Source organism: Panicum hallii, chromosome 3 (assembly GCF_002211085.1).
Source record: "Panicum hallii strain FIL2 chromosome 3, PHallii_v3.1, whole genome shotgun sequence".
Lineage (NCBI taxonomy): Eukaryota > Viridiplantae > Streptophyta > Magnoliopsida > Poales > Poaceae > Panicum > Panicum hallii.
The window spans coordinates 18,263,106-18,284,387 of NC_038044.1; the positions used below are offsets into that span (position 1 = coordinate 18,263,106).

The 21,282-nt window shown below is 49.4% G+C and overlaps 2 protein-coding genes across 2 annotated transcripts; one reads left to right on the top strand and one right to left on the bottom strand.

Annotated features, from left to right (window-relative positions):
* Positions 1 to 969: 969 nt before the first annotated feature.
* Positions 970 to 2,195, bottom strand: LOC112886827 (protein FON2 SPARE1-like). The gene has a single exon (XM_025952828.1). It carries the CDS (start codon positions 1,880 to 1,882, stop codon positions 1,490 to 1,492), a length of 393 nt encoding a protein of 130 aa, XP_025808613.1. The 5' UTR covers positions 1,883 to 2,195; the 3' UTR covers positions 970 to 1,489.
* A 14,501-nt stretch (positions 2,196 to 16,696) lies between these two features.
* Positions 16,697 to 20,436, top strand: LOC112886212 (nitrate regulatory gene2 protein). Its single transcript, XM_025952028.1, has 4 exons — positions 16,697 to 17,612; positions 17,870 to 18,087; positions 18,384 to 18,607; positions 19,070 to 20,436. The coding sequence occupies exons 1-4, from the start codon at positions 16,697 to 16,699 to the stop codon at positions 19,839 to 19,841; spliced, it is 2,130 nt and encodes a 709-aa protein (XP_025807813.1). The 3' UTR covers positions 19,842 to 20,436.
* Positions 20,437 to 21,282: the final 846 nt, after the last annotated feature.

The window sequence follows — 21,282 nt, forward strand, 5'->3', positions numbered from 1 at the left end:
AATATTTTGTTAATTTGACAATACAATTAAAAATGAGAGAGAGGGAAAGACCAAGGGGTCTTGTACGAGAAATGATTTCTTGTACAAAAATCAAAATCTAAATCAAAATCTAAGAAACTACATGATATCTATTGGGATGGATATTACAGATATCAAGATAGAAAATTAAAGAATAAGAAAGAAGGGAGTTGGTAGAGAGATGAGAAAGATCATTAAAGGAATTTATTTTATAACCATAATTATAAATTATGCATTTAGTGGTGTCTATATGACATAATATATGTTATAGACACTACTGCATAGTTTTTTTTTAGCTCGGACTGGACTTAGCTGCTAACGAGCTTTCACCGAATTTTCTGGTAGTGCATGTGCTTGGTGCTCGCCGACTGCGTGTTCTTGCTGCATCTCCATGATCCATGGTCCATGTCCATGTGCCGATGCGCGTTCCCTGATCGAAGTCAGATGGGCGCCAAGTCAAACCCGGCTTATTGTATTGGCTCCATGCTCACAGCTCACTCGGTGCCAAAGCGATCATGGGTTTCCAGACCTGGGAAAATGCCCCGTTCATGCGTGGCGATCTGTGCCATGAACCCGGATATTCTGCGACGGATACGCGCGCCGTGCCGTCGCCGCTACTCCACTGCGCCCATTTCACAGCGCGTACGTCTCACTTAACGACCTGGCGCGCGCAATTCCCGAGGAGTGAAGTGAAATCCGGCGCAAAATTACGGTTTGCTGCTGTGGTGCGAGGTGAGCTGCCGGATCAGTCTACTATCCCGTTTATTTTAGTTTCTAGCCGATTTTAAAGGTTTAAATTTTAAAAATTTAAAAATTAGATGACTTCTATAATCGATAATCGATTATGTATTCTGAGAGTTATCTGACTTTTAGATTTCTCAAAATCGAAACTTTCAAAATCGGCTATAAGATGAAACAAACAGGACCTATGTTATCCACAACAACATTGAAGGGGGAAAATAGGTAAATGCATGTATATCATCTCACACCGTCACACACACACACATACGGATCCATATATACAGCATTCTTATTCATGTCAAGATTTTGATCAAGGAACAGAAAATGAATGCAATTGGGATGGGAAAAAAGGAAACCAAGGATAACCGTATCCTCTCCTCATCAGCGTAACTTATATGTACTGTATTTAGCTAGCTAGAGATTGTCCTCTCTCTCTCTTTCGTTTCCCTTGCTAAGTTGCTTTACAGCTTTCAAACCAAGATTACATACATGAAACACACGATTTCCAATGAATATGAAGGCGTGCGATGATGATCGCACCAACAAGCTGGCTTGCTTCCGCACCCATCCACTCTACAATCAAAGAATACCGGACTCCAAAAACTCGATTGATCAACACAGCAAGATGATGTGCGCCACTCACCAAGGAACAATTCGAATCGGCTTGGACGACTGCCATGAGAAACTCCTCGACCCATGCACGTGCTGAGCGCGTACCAGCCTCTCAGTGTCAGTGATGCAAGGGGTTCGGGCCCGTGGGCACCAGCCTCTTCTCCACGCCGTACCGCGGATCGATCTCCTTGCTGCCCTGGCCAACCGCGGACGGTGGCGGAATGCCCTGCCGGTTCCATCGGTGGAGATGGTGATGCTGATGCCGATGGTGCTGGTGGTGCTGGTGGTGGTGGTGGTGGCTTTGATCAGTCGATGAGGAGGCCGCAGCGTCGTCGGAGCTCGTCGCGGCGAGCAGCATCTTCCTTGCCGGGACGACGGCGACGACCGAGCCCGTTCGCCTCGCCAGCAAGCCACCGCAGCCACGGCGACCGCAGCCGTGGAACGCGACGGTGAGCACGGCGAGCCACAGGAGGACGACGACGGTGGCTGCGGCGGCGTCAGGTCGTCTCATGGCGACCGCGCATGCTTTTGCCGGCCGAGAGGATTCATGGATGGGGCCGGTCGAGGCCGACCTAGCTACAGCATCTGCCCTTGTAGTTGTAGCCACAGGTTGAGACGACCGAACGGAGAAACTAGCTAAGGAAGCAAAGCAACAAGGCTGTAATGCACGTACGCGTGGTAGCTTGCCTGGCGAGCTGGGGAGGAAGCTTGCGAGAGGTTGGTGGTGGTAGGCAAAGGGAATGCGAAAGGGAAGACGAGACGAAGGGGGTTCGGAGTTGGGACGTGGTGGAGGGCGCGCGTTAAGAAGGGTGGAGTTGCTTGCGTGGGACTCCTATCGCTGGGCTCGATTATACTTCTTGCTTGATGATTGCGTAAATCTTAGGGTCCGCAATCTCTTCAGGCGGAGTTGACCCCCGGGGCACCGAGGGCTGATGAGCCTCCTCGCGTTGGACGCTAGCTTAGCAAGCTGTAAAGTGTAAGCAAAACTAGCGCGTGTGTGATACGTTAGCTTCTGAAGCCGAGCGCGCCTTGCATGAACTAGCACGTACCCCCGTAAAAGCAAGCATTTGTTTATCCAACGGCTAAACAAGCATTTACTTGGCAACGAAGAGTAAAAATCAAATCTGGACGTTGCTTCCACCTTATTCATATACATGGATTTCTTCATACATGGATAGTATATATACTTTCAAAACAAGCTTCTGACAGCAACCAACTGCCAAATTTATGGAGACTAAGAAACAGTAAAGTAGAAGGTAATAAAGAATCTTACTAGTGCATTCATGCGAGATCCATGATGATACGTTCATCATATCAAAACATCACCACTGTGATTCCTTGCATCTCACTTTCTCAAAGGCCCAAACAAGGTAAAGGAAGATATGCAGCATCAGGTACAGTTTGTTTTATGGTTGCACCAAATAAGAAATTAAAAGGTCTTTTTTTAGATTAGAAATTAAAAGGTCACCAGAGGCAAAACAGAACATCCCGTACCTTATCTAATATCTTAGTGTTCACATCTCACGCATCTTGCGGATGAGCTCGTATATATCTGCAACAGTGAAGGAAGCGCAAGCATGATCAGCGGCCAGCGACAAAATTATCCAAAGCATCATACGTATGACATGTTACAGCAACAAGGAATTAGACAGACTTCAGAGTACTCAACCATTCGCCGTCTCCCTTGCTCTTCTGGAGCAAATCCATCAGGCACCAACAGCAGACCTTCCATCAATTCCAATTCGAACTGTACAAATAAATATACTTCAATTTCATATTACAGCAACAAAGAGCCATGCATAATCTGCTGCGAATTTCCAATATCATCTAACCTTGAGATGGTCCAGATCAGAGTAGGAATGGTAAAAGATCTCAAATTTTAGCCTAGATAATTTAAGAGCTGAACTAAAATAAATCGAACTTTTATCTTATACAATTTTAAACTAAAAATATATAAAGAGCTAAGTTGATTGTGAAGAGAGCACTTAAGTCTACAATCCATTACCATCCCTAGATCAGAGCCTACCTTTGAGATCTCCTCTGGAGACGTGAGCGAGATCGTCGCCTAAACGCACTGATGTAATTAGTCTTATAAAACTGGGCACAGCAAGCAAGTTAATTAGTTAAACCATCAATTTTGGGGCGAGATGAGTAGACAGTACCTGTAGCGCCTGGAAACTATGTACAATCAAAAGAAGGAACACACTGTATAGGAAAAAGAAGAACATTGATGTAAGAAGGGAAGTATCACTACACTTTGTGGATCTATCGCTGCAAAGAGTTTCAGAGCCTCAGAGGGCTCACCACAGGTTCTGTAATTTTTTTCCCGGGATGCTTCATGGTTCCCGCAAAGTCAAATTCCTATTATAAGGCTCAAACATTATACATAATTAGTTATTTTGTGAAAAATGCCATACAGATGCAATAGCCTTGACTTGCTGCATTTCAGATGATTCTGAATATAAATGTGGTGATGAGAGTAAGCCCACAAATAATTACCGGAAGGCGTATCTCAATGCATTAATAATTCAAACGAGATGGAGGTAATCGAAGTATGCCTTGTATCTCCAAGCAAGAGTAATCGTACCAAATATACAAACGAAAACCCAGTTCTAAATGAAAGCACCCTGCCACGAGCCGAAGATCGCTGCCGCCTGCCAGGATACAGCCAAAACCATGGCAACATACAGGTTCAATCTCTCTTCTTCTTCTTCTTCTTCTTTTTCTGAAACGAAACACGCAACAACTTCGCGCACAGCGTTTACAGCAAAACTAATCGGGCATGCCCATATTGCACAAGCTTAATTTGAAAAGCGCGTGAGCTGCCTAGAAGTACTTGCGTGCTGTGCTGCCTGCCAGGACCGGAATCTGAGTCCTTGAGCTCGCGGAACCGGCGCTCTGGCCACGGGGACAACGGCTTCGCCCTGGCTGCCATCTTCAGCGCCAGGTCCAGTTTGCCTTTTGAGGCTGCGCTTGATGACCCCGGGAAGGTGGAGGCAGGCCCTGATTGCTGCTCTCTTGTCCTTCATGCTCTTCCCAAATTGTGATGCAAACTTCACTGAAGCCGTGGCAGCAGCCAGCAGCATCATCTGCAGAGGCCAGAGGGGAGGCAAGAGCCGCACTCCGAGGCCCATCTTTTCTTTTTCTTTCCTTTGTGGTGATTGCACGGCCTGCAGTACAATAACTGATTGATTTATAGGAAATTCATTGTATGGGTGGATGACCCTAAGACGAGCGCCGAGTGCTCTGTTCATGGCATAATCATCAGAGGGCCGGCTGTGTGAGAGAGACAGAGATCAGATAGATTTGGCACGGCGATCTTGTCTGACAGCGAAGTAGCAAGAACGGCCTGACAAGATCATGCGCAAGCAGACAGCAGTGTACAGTGATGGTGGATCATCCGGACGCGCTCGGCGTTTTGCTAGCCTACGTATATGCTTTCGGCTTTCCTCCTCCAGAAAGAATATCGGATACGAGATTTAAGGCCTCCTCCAAAGGAGCGGCGACGTTGCTGGCGGATAAGGAAGAGAGAGGACGGAGAGAGTACTGACGCTGGCAGAGCTTCGTGAAACCTGCGTGTAAGAGAGGAGAGAAAGGCGTACGAGATAGACGACTAATTTATCGCTAGCGAGAATCTTTTTGCACTATTGATCGAATAAAACACCCGCTTGGCACCCAGGTGTCAGAAGGCTTTGAAACACCCGAAAAACAAGTGTAGGAAAAATCGGGTGTTTCTGATCATCTCCGCACTCGATTTTCTGAGCATCAATCAGATATCTGGCAACCTGATCAAATGTGCTATGTCTGACCATGTCTGAAAACTGACACGTCTACAAAACTTTACAAATCGAAATCTGGCAAGAAAAAATTTAAATAGATTCAAACCTGATCTGCAGAACACAAAAACATTACAATATCCAACTTTTCACGGTAGTTCATATGAACAGCATGATATCACGCAAAAACATTCTAGGCTAACACATGAAGAAAAGCCATCAAAAAATAGTAAAACTAGATTTCTATTACACCTGTCTAACACTAAAGTCACAGTGATATTCTAACTGTAACTGTATGAGAACATATATGTAAACCATTCAGATCACATTGATATTTTGAAGCATACAAAAAAAATAGAAGATCAAAAAATGCAGAAATACCTGCCAGCATACTTGTCCATACTCCATGTATTATTGACTGGATTGTTGATCACATATGATAGATTGAAGAAACTAAAAAAGCTGAAGCACAATAGATATTCTTGTGAAAACTACATCACATGGATCATCCCCTCGACCCTTGCATGCTGATCAAAGTCTTGCTAGAAATTCGAGGACCAGAAACTGCAATGCGTTCCTCCAATATTCACAACATTCTCACTGGAGAAAAAAGAACTGGGTTAGGAAAAGGGTAGAAAACTAGATCAGGTACACAAAATTGTGAAAAAAGTAGGTTATAGTGCATTTACAAACAATATACAGCACACAATATGGTGTAAATAGAGTAAATCATCGTAGTAATAATGCATAATAGAAGATAGTATATAGTTTAGAGAAATTGTATTTGAACAAATCATAATTGTAGACCACATATATCTTATAATTCAAAAAAGAAGAAATAAAAAATCTGGAACATATACTTACTTTTTCTCTAACATTTATCATGTTTATATGCTGAGGAAAACAGAGTAGGTTACAGTGCTATACACATAATATACAGTGCAGAATATGGTGTAAATTGCGTATGAAGGTTATGTAATTCAACCTGTATACAGGTTAGATGATTATATTTGAACAAAATCTAATTATAGACCACATATATCTTGTATTTAGAAAAAGAAGAAATAAAAATTATGGAAGATACTTGTATAGAATGTAATCAGATATAAAACCCATTACAAAAAATTATTATAACTGATTAATGGAGTATAGATTACAAGAATATGCACATAATTATATAAAGCTGGTTAAAAGACAAAAAGAAGGGGAAAGCAAACATGTACAGCGGCTAGATATATTAATAATGTCATACAAGATATCAGTATAGGAATTAAAACCCCATATCACAAAAAATCTATTAACTCAAAAACACATTTTGGGCATGCCATTTTAATTATAGTTTATCAATGACATTTTTAAAGTAGCAATTTCACAGTAAAATCAGCTCAAGGCAGATGCATTGAGCAGGTAAACTGGGTGGGATTTCAGTTTCAGGTTAGTATTGGGGATAGGGGCAGTGGACAGAGATGTACATTTCGGAGAAAGCTGTAGAGGAAAATGGTAGCAACCCTGACAACAGTCAGAAGAGTTACACACAACCAACATAGATCCGACACAGAGGCACATCTGCAACAACAAAGCTGTGTAACAGAATACTCATAAGCCACACCACGTGAAAAAAAAAGGCATCTGCTCTATATAATCTACAACATAGAACTCACTTCTGGATAAGCATTTTAGCATATACTGTATATCCTTCCTATACCCTGAACACAACATGGCAGCATCTGATCCTGATTCCAGACTACAAAATCGGCTTGCACATGCCTAAGCAGCACCTCTAGCATAATTGGATTCACCTGTCATATGGTGTGGATCTCGTAATATCAAAACACTAACAAAAACCCATTAAAGCTAGCCACTGCTCCGAACAGCGATAACTCAATTCCCCCCAAACCAAAGCATTTCCTACCCTGGAGAAAAATCGCAGCCCTACAAAAATATTCTCAAACCAGATCTGAGGCAATCCCTGCAAAAATTTCAAACAACTACAAATGCATACGAAAATCACGGGCCGATATGCATAACATAAAGTACTCCTTTAGCTGGCGACGTCGCCCCTTGTTGGAGGAGACCTAACAATTCAAGTTCTGGCGCGTGGCGGCCCACCAGGTCAATCTCGGCGCCCGGATGCGCTGCACTTGGCCCAATGTACATCGCTTTAGGGCCATGTTGGCTGTTGGTAGATGGGCTGCGGTGTGGTAAGTCATGAACAGTGTCTTCCTTGCATTTTTCTAGTCCAGCCTGTATGTACTCCATTTATTCTGTCCTTGATGTTTAACACAAGGGGTCATACTCCAATGCACTCCGAACCTGAAGAACCTTAAAAAAGCTTTACTATTCATATGAAGACAGATTTTGGGTGATCATCTGTCAAGTTTTTGACCATTGTTCATGCTTGGAGACTAGTCTCTTTACTGCTGGGAGGCCATCTTCATGGCAAAAGGCACGTCTTCCTCGTGAGGTTTATGGTTGGGTTTTCTTTCTAGAGATTTTAAGGCAAACGAGACGAAATGAAGCGAAAGAATTTTCTTTGTATAAATCCCCTCTGAAGAGGTTACAAGAGCCGAGTATGCGACGCTGGAGGAGCCGATCGCATAGGCTGCAGAGCACGGATCCATGGTTCGGAGGTGCGTGGAGAACGAAGGTCCGGCTTGGAAACTTTTGTGCAAGCTGCATCCGATCTCGTTCACCAGTGGCCACGTTGACATATTTGGAGGCTTTAAATTTGCTAACTTTAGAGAAAAAAAGATATTTGGTTTTCGGAAACCCGTGGAACATCCTGCCAAGTCTCCGCACACGGATGGGACTGTTGAGCAAGAACGCGCGCACGCACAGCTCCGTCCTGACCCGTCCAGCGGCCACAGCCCCCGCCGTGCGGCCGTGCGGCGGCCAGCGGGCGCCCATACCGCCACGGCGACGGCGCCACGGGACACCCCCCCCCCCAACCCACCCCACAAGCCTCTGCGCGCCGTGCATCCTGCCGCATAGCCATACTAATCAGTGAAGCCGGCGGGTAGCTAGCCGCTGCGCCCCCCGTGGCCTGGCCTGCCAGCCTACCCCTGGCCCCTGCCACCCTCTTCGCGATCCTGCGGCCTTGCCGTCAGCAGAAAGCGGCCACTTGCTCCTCCCGGCTGCATCCGGCAACGGGGCACCCCCAGCGGCCACAGCCGGGCGTCGTCTCCCCGGCGACAGCAGTACAGCACCCCCTCTGCCGCTCCTGCGCGTCGGATCAGGGAGGGGAGGCAAGGAGCCACGCCCAGCGCGCGTCGTCGGGTGCTCCGATCCACAGTGCCTGTGCTCGCCTGCCGCCGTCGCCGTTGGTGCTCCGTGCGCGACGAGCCTCGGGTACATGCACGAGCGGAGGAGGCAGCGAGCCAGCGTGACAGCGACGAGACGGCACACAACGCCGGCGACGCGCGTGGTGTGGGCGACGAGGCGGCCCGCCTGCGAGATGCTTGCTGTACATGCTCACAGTACATGATGGAATCAGATGGATTGATGGACGTGGAGGGAGGGGAGTACTGGAGCCTGGAGGTGTGGTAGACTGGCAAACTGGCAGTACAATCAACGGGGAGCCGGCCCCACCGCCTGTCGCCGTCCGGTCCGATCCGTCAATGCCCTCCGCTTTGACCTGTCCCCATCCTTGGGATCTCGCCGTCCCGCTCGCCGCTTTCACCGACCGAAGCTTTCGTTCCAGCCTCGGGAACAGGCGGCGCCCCCGACGAGCCGCACAGTGAGTCACCGGACTGGCGGACTACTAGTTTATCGGAGTCCGGCGACGGGTTGGCGCCGTCGTGGTGGCAGCCTCACATGCCCCTCGTGCCTTTTCCAAGCTCTCGTGTGTACTCGCCACTCCGTTCTGCCGGCGCCTCGACCTCGGGCTCCGTAATCTACGCTTAACCCCGTAACCCTTTTGCCGTAACAGCAGTGGCAATGGTGATGCTAGGCGGTCGTCCTCCATACGAGGCTTCTTGTTGTCGCCAAGTACTCCTCCTGCTCCTCAGATCTGAGGCCAAGGCTGCTGCAGACTGGAGCTCGCTTGCAGCTTTGCTTGCTTGCTCCACTCGCAACGGCAGAAGCTCGGCGGGGGGCGCGATCAGATCGGCGACCTGGAACTGGTAGGGCGTCTGAATCTGCCGCGATGGATCCATTGGAAAACGTTTGTTGTTTCCGCTCGTGAACGTAATTAGCCACTAAACATGATCCTTAATCTAAATATAATATCAATCAAATAATGTGGAATTTGGTGAGTATATCTTATAGTAGAGTTAGCAGTAACAGCTACATAAGCTCCCTAAGCCGTAGAGGAAGTAGATGTTCTTATCGGTGTAGATGCAGCGGCAGGATAGCGACATCCTTCAGGTCGCCAACGGCATTGCCCTTAAGTACTTAGGCCTTCCAAACCTCTCCAGTGCCCTTAGCGATCAGACTTGAGGTGGTTAGGGTTTAAAAAACATATGTTTAATGATAGCCACAACCTCAAATATATATAGGCACTATGAGGCTAAGGGCCGGCCTCTGTTTGGTGGGCCTGCTAATCACAGCCCATTATATTTTCCGTTAATCTTATTTTAGGTGGTTAAATACCTTAATAGTGAAGATCACAATCTTAACATAAATATATTTCCAATATTCTCCCATTTGATCGAACAGTTAATGGCTAATATTCGCATTACACTAATATTCATCCTCAGTATAACAGTAATGTCGGGGGCAAATATCATGGATCCTCCAAAGAATATTCCTTAGGAAGCTGATTACGGATTAGCTCCCCCGAAGTACGCGGCTTGGGCCAGCTGGGCCGTCAAATAGCTGCAAGCAGCCCACCAGGGGAAGGGGTACCGACAGCCCAATGCGAGGCACTGGTGAAGGACACGGCCGCCTCGCCCGATACCAAGGGTAAAGGATCAAACGCGTCCGCCACGCCCGATCCCAATGATGAGGGGTCGGGCACGCCCGCCCTAGAAGCGTGGGCCCTCCAGGGACCTCACGAAGTGACAGACCAGACCACGCTAGGGGACGAACCTCTAGCGTAAAGATAGGTAAGGACGTGCAACGAAATGACCTCCAAAAAAGACAGGCAACTACGACAAGCCTCGGGTCAAGCCGTAAAACGCGCCGGGGGCGCACGTCGCCCGTCGTGCGGCCAGCAGATCCGCGCCGCCCGTTCCGTTGGGCCGCACGCCGCACGTTGCACCAGAGCACGGCATGGGAGCGCCTCCGTCATCATCTACAGGGCCAGTGGGGCCCATGCGAAGGGGAGGAGAGGTGGCGCGATCCCGGGAATATCTCTCTCTGTATCCACTCCCTTTCCTTTGACTTGTAAAAGGGGAAAGGAGACCCCCCGCCAAGGGGACGGAACGTTCAGACTCAAATTCACACACGCACACTCCACAGGAGACTTGGGAGCCCTCTTCCTCTCTTGCCCATTTGTAACCCTATTGCAAACTTAGTGCAAGAGCACAAGCGGCTCGAACTGGACATAGAGATATTCTGCCCGAACCAGTATAAACCCTCGTATCTTTATTGCACACCATCCAAGCTAGACGAGCAATCACAAAATTTACTAGTCGACGGTTTGAGACACTGGCAGTTGGCGCGCCAAGTAGGAGCCTTTGCGCGTCTCATCGACCTCTTCAGGCTGCGGATGGCCAACCACGCCGGAGGATGGGCCCCGGGTGCACTCGTGCGCTTCGGGAGCCTAGATTTCATTGGAGGGGGACTGGAGCAGATTCGTGTTCCTGTCCAACCCGCCCACACCACCAACCTCAACCCCGTTGTCGAGGCTTTTGAGGGGATGCGGTTGCGTGCCCTGGAGGATCGCGTCTCCGAGGATAGTGGGCCCCTCGACTTCGACTATGAGAGTTTGGGGAGTCAGCTCCGCGTCTTCTTGGGTCCCCGATCGACCCAGGAGGACTTGCACCATGTTCTCTTCTCGCTTGCCAACGTCATGGCGCAGCTCTCCAAGGGAGAACCACTATCCCCGGAGATCCCGACCAGGGGCATCCCGGTGAGATTTCCTTTTGGCCTATGCAGCACGGTGGAGGACGTGTGTCGCCTTGCCGCGGCGCCTTTTGGTTCGTCCCTCACAAAAATGGCGAGTTCATGGGATGACGGGCTACATCTCGAAATCCTTCCATGATCTCTTTGTGGAGGAATCGGAGGCGATCTCCGACTCTAGTTCCAGCAGAGGAAGCCACCACCCCTCGTGGGTGTGTTCCATGGCGGGTGTCCCTGAAGGGCGTGTCAAAGACGCCCAAAACTCCTCCGAGCAGCCCTAACGACGGGCCAGAGAGAGGAACCAAGCCCCACTGCCCGCACAGCTCGAGCAGCTGTGGGAGAGGCAGAGGGAGCTCGAGGAGGCGCGCCTCCACATAGAACAGGAGCGCCGAACTCGAGTGAGAGATTAGACGTCGCGGGGACGAAGGGCGCGCCCGCGCCGCCGCCCGCGACGTAAACCAGAGGATCCTCAAAGACAACGAGGGTTCCCCGCGCTTCGCCTGGGCAAGCCAGAACATCGCCGCCACGGCGGCTTTGCTGGGAGGGCTCCCAGAGCAAGCGACACCCGAGGGGAGCCGCGCTCACCAAAAGTTGCACGCGCTCATCAAGCGCGCGGTGCAACAACAGGCTGAGAGCTTGATGTCTCGATGACGCGGGCAAAATATGGGCAAGCACCCCCCTGTGAGGCAGGGTATCAAGGATGTGTCCATCCACCAAGCCCTACGCAAGGGAGAAGGTCCCGCGAATGCCCTTGTTCGGGGATGCCTTGGCACCGACCGCGACGCCCGCCACACCATCAATGTCCGGAGGCACGTGCACGAGGACGAGCAAGCGGTGGCAAGCCAAGGATATCACCCTCACCGTGGTGGACGCCGCGATAGCAGCGAGGACAGAAGCCCGAGCCCTGAATCTCCAGCAGCCGTTGACGAGGAGTACTGGACGATGCACTTCGACGGATCACCAATGAAGCAAGGAGCCGCCCTAGGCCTAGTTTTTGTTTCCCCTCTCGGCGTGCGCATGATGTACGTGATTCGCATTAGTTTTCCCGCCTCAAATAATGTGGCAGAGTACGAGGCACTCATCAATGGTCTGCGCATCACCATTGAGCTAGGCATTCGACGACTCGACGTTCGGGGCAACTCTCGGCTTGTTGCCGACCAAGTCATGAAAGAGTCGAACTGCCTCAACCCAAAGATGGCTGCGTACTACCAGAAGTCAGACAATTGGAGGATAAGTTCGATGGCCTCGAGCTCAAACACATCCAGCGATGACTCAACGAGGCAACCGACACGCTGGCAAAAATGGCATCGAGCCGCCAGCCCATCCCGCCTGGCATCTTTGCCAGCGACCAGTATAAACTCTCGATCCACTACAAGGAGCAGGGGCATCCAAGGGCGAGCCGCTCGCCTCAGGCTCGGGGGCTGGTCAACCGCCGACCCCGCCCCACCTCGAGGTCATGGAGCTTGACGAGGAGCTAGCGGCGGAGCGCGACACTTCGGTCGACTGGAGACGGCCTTAGCTCGATTACCTTCTCCGCGAAGTGCTCCCCACCGACCAAACGGAGGCTCGACGACTCGCACGCTGCGCTAAGTCCTTTGTCATCGTCGAAGGGGAGCTTTACAAGCGTAGCCACACCAAGATCCTACAGCACTGCATTCTGATCGAGCAAGGTAACCGGCTGCTGAAGGACATCCACGGCGGAGTCTATGGGCACAACCTACACTTCTCGGCATACCTTTGGTGGCTCGTCTAGCTCCCATGCTCGGGGCTGGGCGCGACAAGGCGCTCGGCGTATCTTCAGTGGCTCGTCTAGCTCGCATGCTCGGGGGTTGGACGCGACAAGGCCCTTGGCGTACCTTCAGCGGCTCGTCTAGCTCCCTTGCTCGGGGACTGGGCACAACATGGTACTCAGCGTGCTTTCGGTGGCTCGTCTGGCTCCCATACTCGGGGCTGGGCGCAGGAAATAACTCGGCGTATCACTATGCGGAAGCTGAAGAGATTTTCTCGGGATAAGATTTATTTTAAGAGAAAATTTAGGGTTCCTTTGTGGAAGTTATTTGTTTAAACTATTTTTTCAGGGATCTCATTCTTAAAAAGAAGATTTTTGAATTTCTGAACCAATTTGCTCATTTTAACTATCAAATCAAATTCTTAATTTTTTTCCACAATCCATGCCACGACTCTTTGGATACTTTTTTTAAACGTTGAGATTTGGATTCAAGGCTCGGGGGCTGCGGGAAACGTATCATCGACGTCTTATGTTTTGAATTTTTGGAAGACAAGAGCAGAAGATTTAAGACTATTTTGACCCTCAGTCTGATTCTTCGATTCTACCTAAGGCTCAGGGCTACTTCATATGGAGTGCGAGTTTCACCACACCCCATATAAAAGAAGACTTGAAAACTACTTGTAGTGTGAGCACCTCACAGCCCTGAATCAGCCAAGGAAATACTCGGAAGACACCTTCAAGACGGAGTTCGGAATAACTCAAAAACGCCTTCAGAAGTACTCAAAAGTTTGCAGTACTCGACTACAAAGAGCTCGGGGGCTTGTCAGATTTGGGGCCACGGAACTGCGCACATGGCGTATATATTCTAGGATAAGGGATAGGACATGTCCCACACCCTACACCAGTTGTAACTATTTGTATGGGAGTACAACTAGTCGGAACAGAAGGAAACTACCCGAGTAGTACTTGGGTAGGACTCCTAAGCTCGTATTTGGTTAGGAGTTCCATGTAACCCTGTCCCTCAAGACTATATAAGGGCGGGCAGTGACCCCCTCCAAACATTACATCGTCTAAGACAATACAGACCACAATATAGGACGTAGGATATTACGTTCTCGGCGGCCCGCTGCCGCGTGGGCCTCGTGCCCCGCAGCCGCCCAGCTGCCGCGTGCCCTGCAGGCCGCAACTGCCGCAGCCGTCGTAGAGAAAGTAGACGTTCTTATTGGTGTAGATGTAGCAGTAAGGTAACGACATCCTTCGGGTCGCCAACAGCACTGCTCTCAGGTACTTGCCTTTCAAACTCCCTTTCAAACTCCTCCAGCGTCTTTAGCGGTCAGATTTGATGTAGCTAGGGTTCAGAAAATATATGTTTAATTATGATTACAACCTTTTATATATATAGACGCTGCGAAGCTGGATCTAGTTCTCTATGTGCGGGTCGAAACCAAAAGCCTTGCGGCCGCATGGGGGCTGTTCTCTAGGAAGTACTGGCGGTACGCGTCCCGTCAGAGTCTAGAACAGTACCGCCCTTTCACTGGATGTACCGCAGCCGCTGTCCGACCCATCGCCCGCCCGCCCAAACAGAACAGCTCGCTCGCCATGTGATGTGATCCACTGCCGCTGTGATGGACTGACAGTATGGCGGACTGGAATTCGAGGCGCGCGGTGTCTTGACCCGACGGGTTTAGCGCGGCGCTCGCAGTGTTGACCCCGATTAAGGGGGCGTTCGTTTCCGGGTATCTAAATTTTAGAGGGGTCACATCAAAGAGAATCTTATCATTTAGAAGTATTAAATAAAGTCTAATTACAAAACTAATTGCAGAACCCTAGTGCTAATTCGCGAGACGAATCTAATGAGGTATATTAGTCCATGATTAGCGAACAATTACTGTAGCATCACTGTGGTAAATTATGGATTAATTAGGCTCATTAAATTTGTCTCGCGAATTAGCATCTAGCTGTGAAAAAGTTTTATAAACAGATTTTATTTAGTACTTCTAAATAGCAAGATTCTCTTTGATGTGATGGGTCTAAAATTTAGATAGGAGGAAACGAACACGCCCTGAGACGCTGGAATTCAGATCGTGCACATCCGTGTGATCCGTGGCGGGGGAGCCTCACCCACATCCAGACCACAGCTGGTGCTTCGATCTGCTCGTCGTCGGGGCTTAAAAAAATTGTTAAGAACTGGAGGTGCGTGCCAGTATTTTATTTTATTTGCACGGTCGACGCTGCCGGAAGCACAGATGTGAAGTAGTGCACTGTACACAGTCAGTCGCGGCAGTAACTGTGTTTGACAGTGGTTCCGCCGCGGCGTGCGCAGCAGCGAGATCGCAGGGATGCGCATCCAGCACAGCTGCACAGGAGGGGAAAGGTAAAAATGAGCGGATTTACTGCTACCATTCAGGGCCAATGATTACGCTGGATTTGCCACGGAGCGCAGATTTAACGCAGTGTCAAGTCTTGTCAGCAGCAGGCCCTGGACGGACACAGTACTGCAAGCATGCAATGATTTTGCATCTCGTGCTCCTGCTGTTTGCTGCCTCTGCCCCCCGTCTCGTCGGTAACAATTGTTCTTAGGTACCGGCTGTTCAGTCCTCAACCCCCCATGCCCCAATCTCTAGCCTCTCGCTCGCAACCATCATGGTGATGGTCCCTCCTGCACCGGAGGCCGCCTCTGACTGAAACGTCTTCCGTTTCCAGTTGCTGTGAGCCGTGTGCGACCGAAGGCCGTTCCCTCCTGCCGCTCGGCAGCGTGCCGTGCTGCCCTGAAAGCCTGAAACGGGCGAGGGAACGCGGCCGTGGACCCGTGGCAGTTTTCGTACTTTGCCGCTGCCCCGGTGCTCCCCTCCAAGCAAGTTGGTTGCATCTTTCTTTGGGCCTTCACGGTTTCGTCAGTCCCAGCCTCCCAGGCTCCCAGCTGCAACCATCGGCAGCGCCTGCTCAGCAGTAAACGCACCCTTCCCGCAGCGCTTCCACGTGCCCGGGGTCACGCTCCCGCGCCCGCGCGCACGCCGCTCCTCCTCCTCCTCGGCGCTCGCCACCGAGCCTCGCCTCGCCGCGCTCGCCCACCATTTTCTTTTACCTCACCACACCACGCCCCACGCCACCTTGCTCCAGTCCCCTGCGCGCTCTGCTCCCGCCGATAGTCCCCCCCCCCCTCTGGTTTCTGCGCTCCCGCTCGCGGCGTCGTGGGTGGCGACTGGCGATGGCAATGCCGGCGCCGGCGACGGAGTAGGGGCGGCGTCGGAGACGGATGGGGTGCCGGAGCTCGCGGCTGGACGCGGCCGAGGTGTCCCCGGCGGCCGCGCTCTGCCGGGAGCGCCGGGACCTGCTGCGCGCCGCGGCGAACCACCGCGCGCAGCTCGCGGCCGCGCACGCCGCCTACTTCCGCGCGCTCCCGCGCGTCGCCGACGCGCTCGCGCGGTTCGCGAGCCACCACCACGCCGCCACGCCGCCCGGGTCGCCCGTGCTCACGCTGCCGCCGCCGTCGGACCACGGCGGCGGCGGCGGCGGCGGCGGCGACGACGACGACCAGCCCAAGAAGCAGCGGAGCGCCTCCGCGTCGGGCACCGCCACCCCGCACACCGGCTCCGGCCACTCCCACATCCACTTCCACTCCGACGACGCCTCGGACTCCGATCCCGACGCCGCCTCCCCGGACCCCTGCGCCATCCCCGGGGGATGCGGCGGCGGCGGACACGGCGAGATCCCGCAGCCGGCGCCTGTCATTCGCCCAGGCATTCCCCTGCCCGGCCACGGCCACGGCGAGCCCCAAGAACGCCAAATCCACCAGCCAGGACCGGCCGTGCCGGAGATGCCGTGGGAGTATGCTTCCTACAACTCTTACCCTTCGTTCCCAAACACCGCGTTCCAAAATGGCACATTTCCGGGCTACTACTACATGAAGGCCAGCTCGACGCCGGCGAACACGGTGTACCAAGAACCGTGCGGCTACGGCAACTTCGCCACAAGTTCATCCTACATGGGGTACAACTACGAGTACAACAACCCCATGTACGGCGTTCCATTGCCGCCGGAAGGGGGTCGGCCGGTGGAGGATCGTGGCAGGGAACCGGAGCCTCCGGCGCCACCGCCGCCAATGCCAATGCAGGAGACGTCACCGTGGGACTTCTTTAACCCGTTCGATTCATATGAGCAGGAGCTTCCTCAGTATAAGGCGAAAGGGTACGATTCCCATGGCTCGTTCACGAGCAGCCCCAACTCGAGTGAGGTGAGGGCAAGGGAGGGCATCCCGGAGCTCGAGGAGGAGACGGAGATGGAGTCGATGAGGGAGTCTGTGAAGGCGAGGAAGGCGGTAGAGAGCACAGCGTCCAACCGGGTTAACAATGTGGATGTCAGTGCCAAGGTGAAGGTGTCCATGGAGCACAAGGAGATTGAGATTGAGAGTGTGGATAGTGTTTCGGTACTTGAGTCAGGGGAGGAGAGTGTGTGCAGTTGTGATTGTGACCATGCCAATGCTAGAACAGGAGGGCTGGTGCCACCTGGTGATGATCAAGGGAAGGTGAAGAGGGTGAGCTCGGAGGATCACTCATCCATAGTAGTCGGTGAGGATGTACGGCCACCGGAGAACATTGGGACAAGAGATGTTGCTGAGGTTGTTCAGGAGATAAAGGAACAGTTCAACTCAGTGGCTGCCTGTGGAGAGGATGTCGCAAGGATCCTTGAGGTGGGGAGGATGCGGTATAGATCAAGGAATAAAGTCTTAAGATGTAAGTATCATCGCTTTTTGATTGACTATTGTGTGCTTGTTCAGTTGCCGTAAGACTGCATCAAACTCAAATCAACTTTGTTTGTATCATTAAATCAGTAAACCAATTGCAAGAATGATATCTGACTATTTGAAAGGTAGTGTGTACCTGGTTTCTTATTGTTATATCAATCTCTCGGCAGGAATTCTTCTCCTACCTTCTGTTTTCCATAATAGTTGTGACTCAGTTAAATAATTTGATCCTTACTCTTGGTGCAGTGATATTTTCAAGGATGATGGGGACTTTTGCCTTGCTGTTTTCTTCCTTATCAGAGACACCAGTGAAGAACTTGGAACAATCAGCAATGAATTCATCCAAAAGAAGTCAAGATTCGAGTAAAAGATTCGACTTCTCCAGCGATGTTGAACTTAACACTCTTTCTGCAACAATGGATAGGTTGTACGTGTGGGAGAAAAGACTTCATAAGGAAATTATGGTATGTTATTTCAATCATATGAAATGTGAGGCTCAATTCCTTTTGCAGTTTACATTATGGTATTTTTGGTAAAAGGAAACATAACCATTATGTTGATTTGATAATTGATAGCGAGCCTCATAATATCCATACTTTTGCATAATTTTCAAGAGGTCAGAACTTTATGTTTGGGAATGCTTTAACTGACTGGACATGGTTAAAGAAAGGTCTCATTCAGATTAGTTTTCTTGTCAATTTTAGAGTGACACTTTCTTTTCATGAATATATTATTAACATTTTTTTTAAAATTATGCTAGGAGGAAGAGAGATTGAGGATTACATATGACAAAGAATGGAGGCGCTTGAAAGAATTAGATGCTACTGGTGCAGAGCCATATAAGATTGATACATCACGGGCCTCAATTAGGACACTGCTCACCAGAATAAACATTTCCATTAGATCAGCTAAAGTTATTTCTAGGAGGATTCACATACTACGAGATGATGAGTTACATCCACACCTTGTCACACTTATCCAAGGGTATGCCAAATGTAGTCCTAGCTACTCTGTTATTCACTTGTGTTGATCTCAAAGGGTTCAATCTTCAAACAGTCATTCTTTAAAGTCATTTTGCCTGTTTGCATTTGTTACCCATTTTGGTAGTTAGATAGAGTTTCGATTCGTCTTATAAAGTACCTATGGGTTTCATAATGGCAAAATCAGTTATTCTTATGGAATATATTTCTTAGAATTGGTGATTATAGAATTACTGAATTAGCTGTTCTTATTTGCTTCTTTCAGAAATCATGCAGCGATTTCAGTTAAATTTTTTTATCGATTGTAAAAGACATGTATAACAAAAGGTGCAATTCTTTGATGAACAATCACTAAACATATGCATTGTTGATAAGATCAGCTAGTTTTAGTAGTAGTGTGTACAGTAGTTCCTTTTTTTCTTTTCTTTTTGACTTGTAACAGAATATAGTTGTGATTCTGGTGCAGGCTTGTTAGGATGTGGAAGTTTATTCTTGAGTGCCATCGGAAGCAATTCCATACCATACTTGAAACTAAATCTCATATCCTCATCCCTAAGAATGGACCCGAAAGAAGCTCCCCCAAGGTTACATTAGAACTAGAAATGGAGCTTTTGAACTGGTGTTCCTGTTTCAGGAATTGGATCCTATCCCAAAAGGCTTATATCGAAACCCTCAATGGCTGGCTTGTGAAATGGCTCCCTCAGGAAAAGGAAGAAACCCCAGATGGCATCGCACCATTCTCTCCTGGTAGGCTTGGAGCACCTGCTGTGTTCATCACAGCTAATGATTGGTGCCAAGCCATGAAAAGGATACCAGAAGGTAGCGTCATAGATACGATGGAGGCTTTTGCAGTTAATGTGCATGTATTATGGGAACGGCAGGACGAAGAGCTGCAGCAGAAGTTAAAAGCCGACTATCTGTCTAGAGATTTCGCAAAGCGGCTGAAATCTCTTCAGAAGGAACATGGCTTGCAAGGACAATTTGAAGCGGATAAGACAGTGTTGCCCATTGCCGACAATGGTAGGGCAGTTGATAACCGCATGGTTGCATTGGATACATTGCATAAAAGGTTGGATGAGCAAAGAGCTAGACATGAGGAAACTATGAAACAAATCCGACAGGCAAGTGCAGCCGATCTGAAATCAGGCCTTGCTCCAATATTTGAAGCACTGGAATCTTTCACTCAGGAAACACTGAGAGGTTATGAAAATGTCAGGATTACAGTTGGAAGTGGTTAAGCTTGATTCAAATTTTCTGTTGGCAGCTCCTGATACCTAAAGCCCACAATTATCGCTGGAGCAGTAGGTAATGGTTAATTCATCCAACGAGATATTGACAATCAGAAACTGTCTTCAATTTTCCAGGCATGCACAAGCACAACACCACTGTACTTGGGGTAATGTTGAATCCATCCAATGTACAAGAAAGGACGGCGCGTTATGTCCTGCATGATTGACGACGTTGCGCCCGGATGCTTTGAGACGATTCTGATTTCCGAGGTAGGAAATTCAGGTGGAGCTTCCCTCAGTTCTTACTAGTCTGTAGCTGGAGCTACTCACAGAGAGCTGCTAAGGAGCCTAGAACTCAATTGAGTCGGAGAGCCCTCAAAGGAGGGGAAGGCAATTTTGTAGCCACTCTCAGCTTGTGTACATATTAGCCAAGTTAGTGAATTCGCAGGCTAGCTCGTTGTTTATGTAGAATTGTATCTGTACATTGTAAAAGCTGTATTTATGCTCCATTGTTAGATGATGTTAGTCTTCTGAAGAGCATACAGGTTACTAACGAGCTAAATGCGACGGTATCTGAAGCTGGTGAATATCGCTGTCATTAACTCTTGTCTTTTTTTTTTGAATGGAAAGCAGGAGAGCTCTTGTCTTCCTTTCAAACCGATTAACCCACAGGTCTTACCAGTTCGTCCTTCTTTTTGTTCTAATCAGGTCTCTAGCTTGCCATCAGTGAGCAAATCACGGCCTCTTTCTGAACTGAAGATCCCGGCACTCGCATAAGCAACGGCTCACATGTGATGCAGCTGCGTCCGATCCAACGTGCAAACCTTCTTTACAAAAGCAACAGTCCTCAAATCTCAATCAATGCGCAGCTTAGCTTTATCGGTTGCTTACCGGGTGATAGTCATGTACACACCGTATGCATTGATTCAAAGGATGGCAGATCGGATCTGTTCCCGGGCATGGTATCCAACGTAGCTTCTCTGAATACCACGTGAAGTATATCGATGACAAATTGACATTAGAGTATTTCCAGCTGCAGTGTGGATTCCAGTAGAACGTCAAAAGCTGCATCAGGCGTCACGTGCAGAGAAATGGGCCGCTCTGTGCTTATAGAAGACAAAAGAGAAAAAGGGCTTTCAAACCAAACAGTTTATTCGGGGCAGCACGAGCACAACACTCCAGCGTGTTTGTTTCATCTTTTTTTTCCCCGCTCCAACTAGCTAGGATCTTGCTGATTTTTGGATGAATCTTCCCAATACTTTATTTACTTCTAGGGGAGTCTCTTTTACGCTTAACAACACCTCCTACATTTTAGTCTAACTTTAATTGGATTCCATTTTCAGTTGACACCAAATTGAACTGCCGCCAACAAGGTTTAGCGGTAAGGAGTAAGGACAATTATGTGGACAACGTTAGAGGGATGGCGCCCTTGGTAGTTAGATTAATAAAA

What these genes read in the sequence shown, in the direction of transcription:
- LOC112886212 (XM_025952028.1), top strand. Translation starts at nt 16,697, where the DNA reads ATGCCGTGGGAGTATGCTTCCTACAACTCTTACCCTTCGTTCCCAAAC. An exon ending in GACTTCATAAGGAAATTATG is followed by an intron (nt 18,088 to 18,383) that starts GTATGTTATTTC and finishes AAATTATGCTAG; the next exon opens with GAGGAAGAGAGATTGAGGAT. An exon ending in CTTGTCACACTTATCCAAGG is followed by an intron (nt 18,608 to 19,069) that starts GTATGCCAAATG and finishes ATTCTGGTGCAG; the next exon opens with GCTTGTTAGGATGTGGAAGT.
- LOC112886827 (XM_025952828.1), bottom strand. Translation starts at nt 1,882, where the DNA reads ATGAGACGACCTGACGCCGCCGCAGCCACCGTCGTCGTCCTCCTGTGG.